The 12,985-nt window shown below is 40.3% G+C and overlaps 1 protein-coding gene across 1 annotated transcript; it reads right to left on the reverse strand.

The window, feature by feature from the left end:
• Positions 1–520: 520 nt before the first annotated feature.
• Positions 521–11,058, reverse strand: AKIRIN1 (akirin 1). The gene is made up of 5 exons (XM_020896923.2): positions 10,706–11,058; positions 6,422–6,562; positions 4,105–4,239; positions 2,718–2,789; positions 521–2,048 (listed from the first exon to the last, which is right to left on the reverse strand). Exons 1-5 carry the CDS (start codon positions 10,923–10,925, stop codon positions 2,038–2,040), a joined length of 579 nt encoding a protein of 192 aa, XP_020752582.1. The 5' UTR covers positions 10,926–11,058; the 3' UTR covers positions 521–2,037.
• Positions 11,059–12,985: the final 1,927 nt, after the last annotated feature.

Below are 12,985 nucleotides of genomic sequence, written 5' to 3' on the forward strand. Positions count from 1 at the left end.
AAGGGTAACCGTATGATACAATAGCATAACAATACTGGGTGCAGTGAGAGGGTGTCATCTTCTTCCTTATAGAGACCTACTCTATTTCCCACCCAGAAGCCAGTTAGTAGGAACAGGGCTGACACCAGAGGCAGTAAGCTAGCACATCACACTGACTCTGTATCAAAAAGGCTTCAGAGAAGCAGCATGCCCCACTCTTGGTCCATCCTTCAGGATGTCTGATGCCCCCACAGCTGCCCTCCCCTTGTCTTGCTGTGACTATCCCACTGTAAGGCCACTCATTACAGCCACTGCTATTCTTCTCTTCCAGGAAGAAGTGACTACCCTGGACAAAGAAGAGATGAAACACATTACCCTTCAAATATGAAGTCAAAATAATTCTTTAATAATTAAAAGATCACTTCTGGGCTTTAAAAAGTCTTTAAATCTTAAATGTAATGTTGAAATGGAGAAATAGTTATAGCAGCCTCACATAAATTATTTGAATTAATAAACATATCACAGTATTAAGAAGGCAAGGTAAACAAATAGCTTAAGTATTTTATTTGTTTGCAACTAAGCTTATTAACACTATATAATGAAAATGTACAAAGAATAATGTTGTTGTTTTGGTTAGATTTAAGTCAAAGACATTCATTAATAAGGAATCTTCAAATGTGAATATTCCAGAAATTTTTCTAAGCCATATGATCAGGACAACTGTCTCTGAATATTACCTTACTTTGGAAGGTACTGGCATATGTTTGAATTAAACTTTGTTTTTTTTTTCCCCAAAATAAGCCTTAATTAAAAAAACTAGTCTATGTTCAAACTAAAACAATTTTCATAGAACTTTCCTTTCCAGAAACAATAATAAAGGAAACAAGGCATTTTGTAAAATGTGGTCCTGAACAAGTCACAGTAAAAAATAAATGTAGACTTAACTTCTACCTCCTCAAAACAGAGGCTACTTTCTGTTCCTCAGTCTTGGAAATAAGGTGAAGAACAGTCTGTAAGCAACTTTGGGCAGGGGTTGCCAAAACAAAGCTTAAGCAGTTGAACATGGACATCTCTTACAAGAATTTGAGGGAACCTGACCAAAGGATCCAAATTCTATTTTTAATAACTGATACAAAGGTGAAGTGGCTCCTCCCAAGCAGCAGTGCCTCTGGGGCCTGTCCTAGCCCGCGCCCACCTTTGTTATGCTCCCAATCAAACCCTGATGCTCTTGTTCCAGAGGAGACTTTTTCCTTCTGAGAGGTTCAGTGTCCAGGGAGCTCCCGTGTGAATGAGGTGAGCACAGACTCCACGTGGGTTTTTAAGGCTTGGAGTCAAAGTAACGTTCTAACACGGCGAGGCAGAATCAGATGTCAAACGGCCTGTCTCCAATTTGTTCTAATTCCTCACCACACATTTGTAGACCTAGGACCACAGACCTTTGCTATGTCATCATAATCACATCTAATGTCCATCCTAACTTATGATTCATATTTTGTGCCTGGAAACAGTCCCTGTATTTAACAATAATACCTACACATAAAACAATCCACTGTTACAACTTATATGGTCACAAAACATTAATGATCTTCTGTAGACCAAGCAAATGTTTTTAACCATAATTGTCGTGCATCAAATTCACAGCCAGAATCCCCAAGATCAAAGAAATTTGCACAATACAAATAATAACTTAAAATACACATACACACATATACACACACTCTCACACACACTTCTTACAGAACTGTGCTTGGGGAAACTCCATTTGTTGAGTGCCACTGAGGGCATATTTTTGCTAAACTGCTGCTCCAGGTGTTTTTGTTTGAAAAATCTATCACAGTAGGGCACAGCTGTTTATTCGATGAGCAGAAAAGAAAGATATGCTTGTGGCAACCAGAAAGTTTTAAGGTCTTTCAAGTTGTATAAAATGGACCTGCAGAAACATTTAAGTGTTCTCAGGATGCAAAGTTGGAGCTGAAATGTGATATCAAACCAGTTGCAAAAAGTGTACAGCAGCCATCTCTTGAGGTCAAACCTGGTACCCAGATATGCAAGAAAGTTTCAGGACACATCTATAAATTAGGAATAAAAAACAAAAGAGTTAAGAATACTAAAAATATAGGGTCATGCTTTTTTAATATTAACTAATGATGAATGTGATAAACAGTATGGAGGATATGAATCACCATTCAAAAGGTCCTAAATTCACAAGAATTTAAGAAAGACAGTTCTTTCTTAAGAACTTAAACTCAGTTTACATATATAGCTATTTATAATTTATGTTTTGAGCAACTAGTAGTGACAAGATCTTTAGAATTAAGAAATTCTGAACACACACTTGATAAGCTGGCTTAAGGACTCAATTTTCATAAATTAACAGCTGAAACTACCTTTCTGAGGGAAGTCAGGTAATAAATTGGCACTGAAGTCAGACTACCTGGGTTTTAATCCTGGCTGAACCACTAGCGATATGAGCTTGGACAAATTATTTAACTTCTTTAAACACTCTGACCTTTAAAATGGGACAAGTCGTAATTTCTCCCTCATAGGGGAATTATGGATTAAATAAACTTTGGGAGGATTTAAAAGGTTCCACACAGTGCTGATCATATAAGTATTCTTTAAATGTCATCTATTATTTTACTTCATGGCACTTTTTGCTCCCAAGAGACAAGGTACTCAGTGTCAAAATCTTGCTCTTGGAAGTTGAAAAAGTCAATGAAAAACTTGGCAATACTTACAGCTTGTTGGCCTTGTCCCATATCGTCGCATAATCTGATCATGTGTGAATTTCACAAAAGATTCATATTGTTCTGTGAGGGGAAAGACAGTATATACTATCCCCAGAAACTCTCCCACAGTTTTTCAAGAATCAAGTGTCAGAATCACGTATAGCTTCCCATTTAACATTACCCACTCTTAGGTCCTCCTTATAATGGTCACTCTGAGATCTACTCCTTTTTCTTAGATCCCAGAGCCAAATCCCTAGCTTCTAGGTTTGGTCACTGATCATCTCTAACATTTTCCTAATAATCTCACCCCTGCCATAATTCCATCTCCTGCTAATGGCTCCCCAAGACAGCAGCTGTGCGTACTACTATTAGTCAGCAAATTTTAGTGTATCTCCTATAGGACATGAAGCTTGAAGCTCTTTTCTGCACTTTATCTTTGCTATAAATGTCAACATACACATTGAGTGACAGAGGTGGAATGGCTAGAAAGCTAGGAGAAAATTCCACAGTACCTAACTATAGACTGTTCCACAGAAGTTACCTTCTGAAGAGAAACTCAGTAGAAAGACAGAAGGCAGTCTGACATCCATGAACAAAGTCGTCCAAACAATTTTGGAGTGGGGGCAGAAGAGGGGAATGACATACTATAGCTTCTTCTTATAATACACATCATTAGTGTATTAAAGGATCAAAGAGGTTTTGCTTTAAAGAAATTCATTTAACTCTGTTAAGTGAACAGTTCTCAATTTAAAGCCAACCTACTGACATTCTGTAATGTGGGCCACCACGCGAGAAAACAGTAATGTTATAGGAAGAAGTTGTTGCCTAAAAACCTCTCTGATCACATCATCCTCTCTCACTAAACAGGTACTACTTTCTATTCTTGATTTAGATCCCTTCCTTTTACAAAAGGCTTTACTTGTGCCATCACTAATCACTCTGTTCTAGCCTGAGCGGTGCTTTCCAGACATTAAAGTACCTCTAAATCACAGGACATCTGACTTCCCACATCCACAAAGGGACTCCCACCAGAAGTCTGAATATGTTGACTATACTCTTCCCAACCACATGTTGGGAGGTTAGCATGATCCCTACCCACCTGTCTACCCACCAGCTAGTCCAAATAACCTTCTCAATACCTTTATTCATATGGAAAACTCTTGAAAGAAAAGCCTGGCTTATCTTGTTTCGAAAATGTAAATGAAAGTCCTTCCATACAATGTATAAATAAAATGCTTAGAATCTAAAAGAGTGTAATCAAGAGTAACTTAATACTTAAAATTCACTAAACTCTCTGGTATTAAGTTTTATGCTTTTTCTAAGTTACCACTTACTAACCAGGATTAATCCTTACTGAATCCTGTTAATGATGGTCATAGCCACTGCGTCAGCCTACCTGCTAGTTTAGTATTGAGGATTTGCTCATATTCCTCCCGAATTTTATCTTCATAGTCTTTTAAGAGACGCTCACATATTATTCCAACTTGTCGGAGGGTAAAGGTGGGCTGGTCCTTTTTCATCCAGGAGGAACCTGGCCAAACGACAAATCTAGTTTACATAACACATCCCAGCTGTATAGAGTTCTAAATTGGTAACTAAGCAGAGTCCTAGAATATAAAAATTGTTTTTAAAAATAGTAATTTCCACCACTTTACAATACATGGAATAGTTTCATAAAATTGTGTCTGACATTCATTCTACACGGCAAATTTAGTAGGAAGAAAGTGTGTTCAAGTGTGCTAGCTTATCTGCACACAGAAAATTGGTTCTGATACCATTAATAATCTGAGCCCATACATAATGCTCACCTGGTAAAGAACAAAAAGGTTAAAGCTGATATAAAGACTGGATTAGAGAAAACGGATTCACAGTGTAAGAGCTGGGCTTCCCTGGTAACTCAGCTGGTAAAGAATCCGCCCACAATGCAGGAGACCCTGGTTTGATTCCTAGGTAGGGAAGATCCCCTGGAGAAGGGGATAGGCTACCCACTCCAGTATTCTTGGGCTTCCCTGGTGGCTCAGGTGGTGAAGAATCCACCTGCAACGTGGGAAACCTGGGTTCGAAAGATCCCCCGAGGAGGGTATGGCAACCCTCTCCAGTACGCCTGCCTGGAGAAGCCCACAGTCCATGGGGTTGCAATGAGCTGTACATGCCTGAGCAACTAAGCAGAGCACAGCACACCTAAGAGCCACCCTGATCCTTGGAGATCTCTACACCTGTGTTTAATCATGGCAGTACACCATAGTTATCTGTAGAATAAACAATAACAAAAAAGATACATATTGACTTAATTCTGGGGTAAAAGGGCTTGGGGAATTGTTTAAGTTACACAGGTGATTCTGATAAGAAACAGTTGACCTGCCCGATATAAAAAACTGTTAAGTCACTGACGTATGAAGGAAAGAGACAATTAGACACTACACATCTCATCTTTGATCCCTTTGAAACTAGGTTGAGGAAAATCAAATGTTCATAAGATTGCAGCTGGAAACCAAAATTTCCACTGGGATGCCAGATGGAAATTGGCTTCCTGATCATGATAAAAGCAGCAGCTCTGCCCCAGTTCTGAATTTTCCTCAAAGCTCAGCCTGAAATCTGTTTCTTGAGCCCTCTTAGTCTATAAACCAGTTAAATTATTTATAATTGTTTCTCTACTCATAATATTGTATTACTTCAAAATTATATTACTAAAATCCCAAGAGAATATTAAGGAGACTTGCTAGTTACAATGACCAAAAGATCTATCACTCATGTATGTGCAAGAACATACACATATTGGAAAGGGTGTTGTCTGAGAGCCAAGACCTCTGGGTTGTAAGAAGACAATTTAAATAAAAATTATTTGATGTGAAATTCACATAAAACGAACCATTTTAAAACTGAACAATTCAGTGGCATTTAGTATAGTCATAATGTACAACCACCACCTCTATCTAATTTCAAAATATTTCCACTACTCCAAGTAACACCCCTTACCCATTAAACAATTTGTCCCAATTCCCCACTCTCCCTACCTCCTGGCTAACATTAATCTGTGTTCTATAAGGAGACTAATTTTAATCAAGGCAATTTTTAACTCTAAGAACTGTTAAAAGGAGAATATTCTGTGAGGAAATAAACTCTTCTACAGTTTAAGTAGGCAGAGTTCACTACCAGTGGTGGTGTTTGAGCCCTGGCCTGTTGACAACTTGCAGGGACTCATGGCTGAACTATGTGACCATGAAGGTTCCCTCCAACCCTGAGATGCTATTTTTGAGCACATCCTCTCTGACCACCTGTCAATGTTATACAGAAATGCTGTCACATAACTTTCTCCAATAACGGAAATGTTCTATAGTGCTGTCTAATACAACAGTCACAGGTGGCTGGTTAAGTATTTGAAATATGGCTACAGCAGTTGAGAAACTAAAATTTTATTAAATGTTAAATAATTTAAAATTAAACAGCTGCATGTGGCTACTGGCTATGGTACAAGATGCTACAGTTACAAAGGGTACTCTTGAACTGGATGGAAGGAAGGTCAATCAAATCAATCTAAGTACAGTTCTTTTGCACTTTCATGACCATGGTTTTAAAAGTATTTATAAGTAGTAATATAATGTATACACTTTACCAATTTTATTACTTAGATGAAATCAATTCTGGCTTAGGAAACCATTTTAATTACCGATTACAAAGTCTTAAATGGATTATGCACACTAAAACATGCTTACCTGGAGAACTAGGTGCTGCGAGTGTTGAGGAGTGAGGCTGACTTTCCGAAGTACAAGCTTCACTCTGATTAAGAACAACTTCTAAATGTCTCCACCTCTGATAACGACTATATTCTTGTTTTATGTTCTGAAAAATTTGCTCTAATAAAAAAGAAACACACTTGAGCATGCACTTTATTGTTACTTCTTCACGCTTCCTGTCCCTCTTTCCATGTTATATTAACAAGAAAAATGTTTATACCAGATAAAGTACTCCTATAGCTCCTGAAGTGCTTCCTCTTATTGCCACTGTTTCAATAATTACATACGGCAGCAGCTATTTTGGCATAAACCACCCAGATATTAATAGTTCCCTTTGCTTCTTTTCCTGTGACAATGATGACCAGATCTGCGGTTTGCTGTAGGATTAACTAGGACAACTTACAGCAACAAATAAACAAACAAAGCCATCCTTCACCTAATAAAGAGCTATTTTTGATCTCTGTTGAGTTGCAATTTCACAAACCAGGGAATTAAGAGTCTCTTACTACCCAAGGGCTTCTAACAATGAAACTCTTGTCCTGTTTGGGATTTAAGATCTTCGGGGAAGGGGACAGCAGAAATCATTAGGTTCACAGCTTGGACATTGACCAAGAGAAGATCTGACATTATTGCTTGGAACGGGTGGTCAGAGCTTAGCAATAAATTTTCTGATCCTATAAGAGGCAGTATTTGGTTGGATTCAGATTACTATTCTGTAGGTAATAAATCAATTTGCTAATGCTATTAAAGGGAGTCCAAAACACACAAATCACTAACCACCCTTAAGGCCTCTCCCAGAGACAATACAGAATCTGAAAGGATGTGGTTTTCAAGTTTTCTGGTGTGTGTGTGTGTGTGTGTCTATTTTGGCAAGGGGGGGTGGGGGTAGTAAAACATGTATTCACTTTCCAGATAACAGAGCTTCCTCATAAAAAACAAAAACCAGGAAGCTGTATCACTCTCCTAATTACATTATTCTTATAGTTGCTATAACCATGTATTTTTTAAACCAGGGGTAATTGCTAATAATGCCATTGTTTCCTTCCTACCTATGTGACTATGACCCTGGGAAATCATTCAGGATTAGTAGCCTAGTACTTCAAAACTAATGTTAAATGTCTACCCAAAAAGTTGTGAGCATCTACAACAAAGACATTAATAATGCCAGAAGTAATGATACAGTCTGACATGAGCTCAATGTAGCTCCACACATAGCTCAACTCCAGAATTCTCAGCCTGAACACTGGAACAATGTAGGATTAGCAAACCTTTCCTTTCAGAGTACTATGAAGTTCATGTTTTAGATCCCTGAATTTATGAAGTCTCTGCTTCATCTTCAAAACGTATTATTCTCCAAGCACATACTTGCCAGAATCAATATAAGGACGTAAGGAACTGCAAAGACTTGAAACAAGAGAGGACAAGTATGAGGACAATGCTCGTGAGAACAGAAGGTCTTTGATAAACTTCTAACCGCCTCCTGTATAACAAAGTGAACAAATGGAAAGATACAACATTAAGGCTGGCAGAAGGACTGGCAAGTCCAAGAGTCCAAACATGGTATGCACAGGATAAAAAGAAGTATTTGTGATTTTCCTCCCAAGAAGGGCACATAAAACAGGAAAAGACATTTAAAAAAAAATTAACAGTGGTTAATAATTTAAATTCTTGCCTCCCATTATTATTTGAGATTGTACTTCCAGGTTATACCAAACTAAGCCCATCTTCAAAATTCTACAATGGCTTCTGGTTGCCACAGACCAAATTCAAACTCTTGAACACGGTATCCCTTGCCTTCCAAGACTTGGCCCCAAATTATTTTTCCAGTTCCATCTCCCACTACAATCCAGTTGCCTTAAACTATCCTTTCTTTAACCTGTGGGTTTTCTGGCCTTTGCTCTAACACTTTTCCTTTGCTTGATCTGAGGTTGTCTCTCCCCCTAACATTACTCAAGACCCAGCTAAAATGTTATCTCTGAGTTATTCTCCAAGCCTCAGGTCATGATCAATTATTAATTAACTGTTTTAATTCTAAACTCAATCCATGTTTACAAACATCTCCTGGAGGTCATCAAGCCCCTTCCATGCCTGGTATACACCTAGTTTCTTTAAATAATACGAAAGACTTAATTTTATAGGCTCCTTCCATAAAAAGTGCTATAATACATAAACCCCCCCCTTTTTTTAAGTTCAGTAAGAACAGTTTGACTATTTCTCAGAGAACTTTTGAGTTAACTAGGATATTTTAAAATGAAGTCAGATTTTTAAATTCACTCTTCTATTAGTTGGCTTTATTCCTTTTGTATAGCAACTAATATTTTCTCCCTCATTCTTCCATTTTAATCCATAAGGCATCTTCCACTTAAGCCAAAGCAACAAATCATATTGGTTCTTCCATGTCAGAATCATATTCCAATAAGCATTAAGAAACATAACTGATCAATCTTTACAAATGAATATTTTAAATAAAATACTTTCACATAAAATGACCAAGAAATCCATGCAAAAATTAAATTTTATGATTAAAAAAAACCCAGCGACCCCAGTATAGCACTCTGCCACATTTAGGCTTCCAAATACATTCAGCAATTACTTACTAAGCATTTGCTATATTGTAAACTACACAGAATTAATCTGATGGTAGTACTGTAAGAAATAAAAAATTTACATAAAATCCATCAAGATCAGTGAGCCAAGTATTAATTCTATTTTGCAGAAGAGAGATCCAGAAAGATTATGTGACTAAACTTGGGTATCTTTAGCAGTGGAAGAAAAATATATCTTTTCAAGAGGGTATCTATGTCCCCTGCTTTTGCAAACATTATTTCATTCAGTACACAAGGCCTTGCAACATTAAGTGATCAGACAATTAAAAGAGAATAGAGTTCCTTATGGGGCAGGGTTAGTCAGGTAAGGATGGAAGACTTGAAGAAATAATTGTATTTATTAGCAAACAGGTGAAAACATCATGATGGAAGTCAAGGATAAGGTACAGCCAAGTGGGGCTGGGGGGAAAAAAGCAAAGGCATAGTTTTGGGGGAAAATGTATAAAAGACTGAATAGGCAAGAAATGGCTATAGCAGATAAATCCTTTGAATACCAAGATAAAAGGAGTGGTGAGATGAACGTGAGTAAATGACACAGTGCCTAGGAGAGCCTGGCTGGCTACCGCTGAGATCTTGGTGTGAGAGGATGAGGGGCCTCAAATCTGCATTGTGGATATGCACTATGCCGAGTGGGGAGAAAAGAATGGCTAAAGACACTGGTAACTGAAAGGGGTAAGAAAAGAGAGATTTTAAGGCAACCTCAAGGTTTTGCTAACGCTTGAGGAATAGAAAAACACAATGAAATGAGTTGCCAAAGTCCAGTGGTGAGCCACCCTCCCACCCCCCCATTTCCGGGAGCCCTTTAAAACTGCTAAATATTCATTTTGATGCACCTTTCCCTCTATCCTTGCGCTGTGATTAGAAGCTGAGTTTTTTTCTTTCTTTTTTTAACTTTATTGTCACACCAGTTCTCATCTTTCCCTGGCCCGTGTGAAATGCCTTATTGAAAGAGAATCTCTGTTACGGATAATTGAATTTCTGTTTCCGGAGCCTCTGTACGTTGAAGGATTCTCAAATTCTAGCTAACGATCTACCGATTTCAAGCCAAATATGGTGCAAGACAATAGCCATACAATAAAAGAACATGGCCAGTCTCTTAGAAACAGGTTGAAATCGGATTCCACGACTTCGAGGGCGGCCTGAGATCCCTAAAGACTTCTGGAAATCAGGTCTCCCTACAAGTCCCAGCACAGTGCTTCACAGCACGTTCTCAGGCCCCTTCCCTGTAACCCGCCCCCAACCCCCACACCCTCAAGGCCAGGTTCGTGAGCAGAATCCAATTTTCCATGGCCCACTGGATCTGCAGGGCGGCTCAGTACAGGGGAGGGCAGCGGAGAAAGGAGAGACTCCGAGGTCTGGGAGGGTTCCCAGCGGCCGGGGCTATTTCCATCTTGCTCCCTCTGCCCACTCCTCAAGGCTCCCCAGCTCAAGGAAAACCGAAAACCGACTCTGTGGCCCTACTACCCCTCCCGGATGTCTTCCATCCCCGGAAGCGACAAGGCCCAGCGGCACCCCTGTTCCCTTTTCTCAGGGCAAAGAAGGGGTCCGTAAGTGAACTAGCCTAGCGTTCAGGATCCTCTTCCACCCCCACCCCACCCCACCCCACCCCCAAAAATGCCTGGGCCTGGCTTCCTGCCAAGCCCGCAGCGTTGGTTACCCGGAGTAGGAAGGCGCCGCTCGCTGCCGGGCGGGGCGGGCTGCTGCAGAGTCGGCGGTGGGGTCTGCGTCTGAAGCAGCGGCGGCGGTTCGGCGTCCGGGGGCCTGAGGCCCGGAGTGGGGCCAGAGAGAGGGGCGCAGCGCCGCCGCTTAGGAGAGCCAGGGCTCAGCAGCGCCGCCTCGAACTCCATGGGCCGCTTCAATGTCGCCCCGCACGCCATGCCGCTGAAAGACCAGGGACCAGGAGCAGACGCGGTTGTAACTGAGACCCAACCTCCCGCTCCTCAGCGGAGCTCGCAAGCCAAGCCGGCGCCAATGGCGCCTCCAGCACCCGGCAGCAGCGCTGGCCCCGCCTCCTGTGACGTCACGGGACCGCGCCACCACCCAGCGGAGGGGGGGAATCCGGAAGAGGGCCGCTCTGGGAGGTCCGTCAGCAACGTTCTGGACCGCGGCGCCCCCTACTGAGGAAATGGAACGATCTGGGCGGAGAGTTTGGTCACCAAGCAACCTCGGGAAGGCCCCCACCTCCGCGTCTACCGCTCCCAGGGTCCATCCTCCCCCCACCTTCCAGAGCCGAAGCGCCCGGGTGGCCCCTTAGGTTTTCGCACCTGCGCGAATGGGAATTGGGGGAAGGGACAGCCTGGAGGGGCCTGTCCAGAGGCTATGGGGGTCTGTTTCTTCCGGTCTGGTTACCTCATTCCATCCAAGCCGCTCCAGTCCCAGTGATAAGAGAGACGGTTATACTAAAAGTTCTACAAGGTCATTGCCCTCCCACCCCCAGTCCAGGAATGCCTTCACTTAAACGAAATCCAGAATCTGAGGATGGACTTTATGGAAGTCCATCAACCCCATAAAATTGTATGCAGAATTGCGTGTGTGTGTATGTATCTGTGACCCGTATCTTTATCAGCTCATCAAAGGGGTATGTTGCTCAAAATAGTTAAAAACAAATAGAAAACACGCCCCTGGTTTGAATCATCCAAGAATAGTGTCAGAGTGTTAAGAACTTGAGCTGACAGCTGATTTGCCAGGCCTCCTGTTTGACCTGGCAGCGCAGGTGCTTCCTCAGGTCTGTCTGAATTCTTTGAAGCGGGGCCAGCTATAAAGTACTTTTGATATTCTGGAAAGATGAATAGAAAACTGGAGCGTTCTGTTTTCAGAAACTTTATGTGAAAGTCTATTACTGGTAAGCAGTTTCAGTGCTTTCAAGAGATGGTCAAAGGGATCTGTGATCGAAAAAAGGCTAAATCAAAAAAAGAAAGAAAAGAAAAAAAGAAAAAAAAACTAAATCTATCCTGTAACTACATATATATGTATATATATACGTATAAATATATGTGTGTGTGTGTATATATATATATATATATATATATATATATATATATATATATAATGGTCATACCTGCTGGGATCTGTCTGCCTAACCACATCTCTGGGATTTTCCTAAACAGTCCAACTTTCAGATACTGTCTTCTACTAGACCTTATGCCAGATCAGTGTGGCCCAGTATTTGAGTCAGAGAAAATGGCAATACTACCTCAAGTTCCATTGTTTGCATCATTCTGTTCCATTTCTTTGTCCTTCCCAGTTTCTCCCAACTTTTTTTAACATCCAAACATAGGTTTTTTTCTTTACATTTATCTTTGACAAATAGCAGAAATAATTCTAAAATGACTGAACATACCAAATGTTTAGCTTATTTTATCCTATTTCTTTTCCATAAGGACATAAAGGTATACAACAGACAAAAACAATACAAAAAACACAAGAGCAACAAACAAACCAAACTCCTAGAAATAGAGCACTAGGGCCAAAGGAAAAGGAGATCACAGTTATCCTGAGGGTAAACATGGCTGTGACTGAGTTTAATATTTTTGTTCTCAGTCTTCTAGCTGCCAAGGCAAAAGTGAAAACACAGTACATGTTCAATAGATCTTGTCATCTGAAAGGAATCAGTTTGGCAGAGAAGACAGACCCATAAATTTTTTTTTTTTCATAACACTAAATTCTAAATGTGATTTCTCATGTGACTTGTTAGGAACCAGTAAATGATGTAATAAAGCAAATAACAGATTTCAACAACAAATGCAAAGCAAAAATTAAATTGATATTTCTTATGTCCAATAAAAGCCAAGGACATAAAAGTAACCTAGGGATGGTTGTTTTTTAAGGGACTTGTCTAATGTGGTTCAAGCCAATTGCTTTCTTGTGGTCTAAACTGGTCCAGAATTAGAGCTCAGAAGGTTTGAAAAGTGTGTCCCTTGGGTCATTGCTCTCTAAA

This window comes from Odocoileus virginianus, chromosome 5 (assembly GCF_023699985.2).
Source record: "Odocoileus virginianus isolate 20LAN1187 ecotype Illinois chromosome 5, Ovbor_1.2, whole genome shotgun sequence".
Lineage (NCBI taxonomy): Eukaryota > Metazoa > Chordata > Mammalia > Artiodactyla > Cervidae > Odocoileus > Odocoileus virginianus.

Bases quoted from the DNA above. Each gene is read 5' to 3' on its own strand.
- AKIRIN1 (XM_020896923.2), bottom strand. From the start codon at position 10,925: ATGGCGTGCGGGGCGACATTGAAGCGGCCCATGGAGTTCGAGGCGGCG. The intron at 4,240-6,421 runs GTAAGCATGTTT...TCGTTTGGCCAG, and splicing joins CGCAGCACCTAGTTCTCCAG to GTTCCTCCTGGATGAAAAAG. The intron at 2,790-4,104 runs GTAGGCTGACGC...TTCCCCTCACAG, and splicing joins CCTCAATACTAAACTAGCAG to AACAATATGAATCTTTTGTG.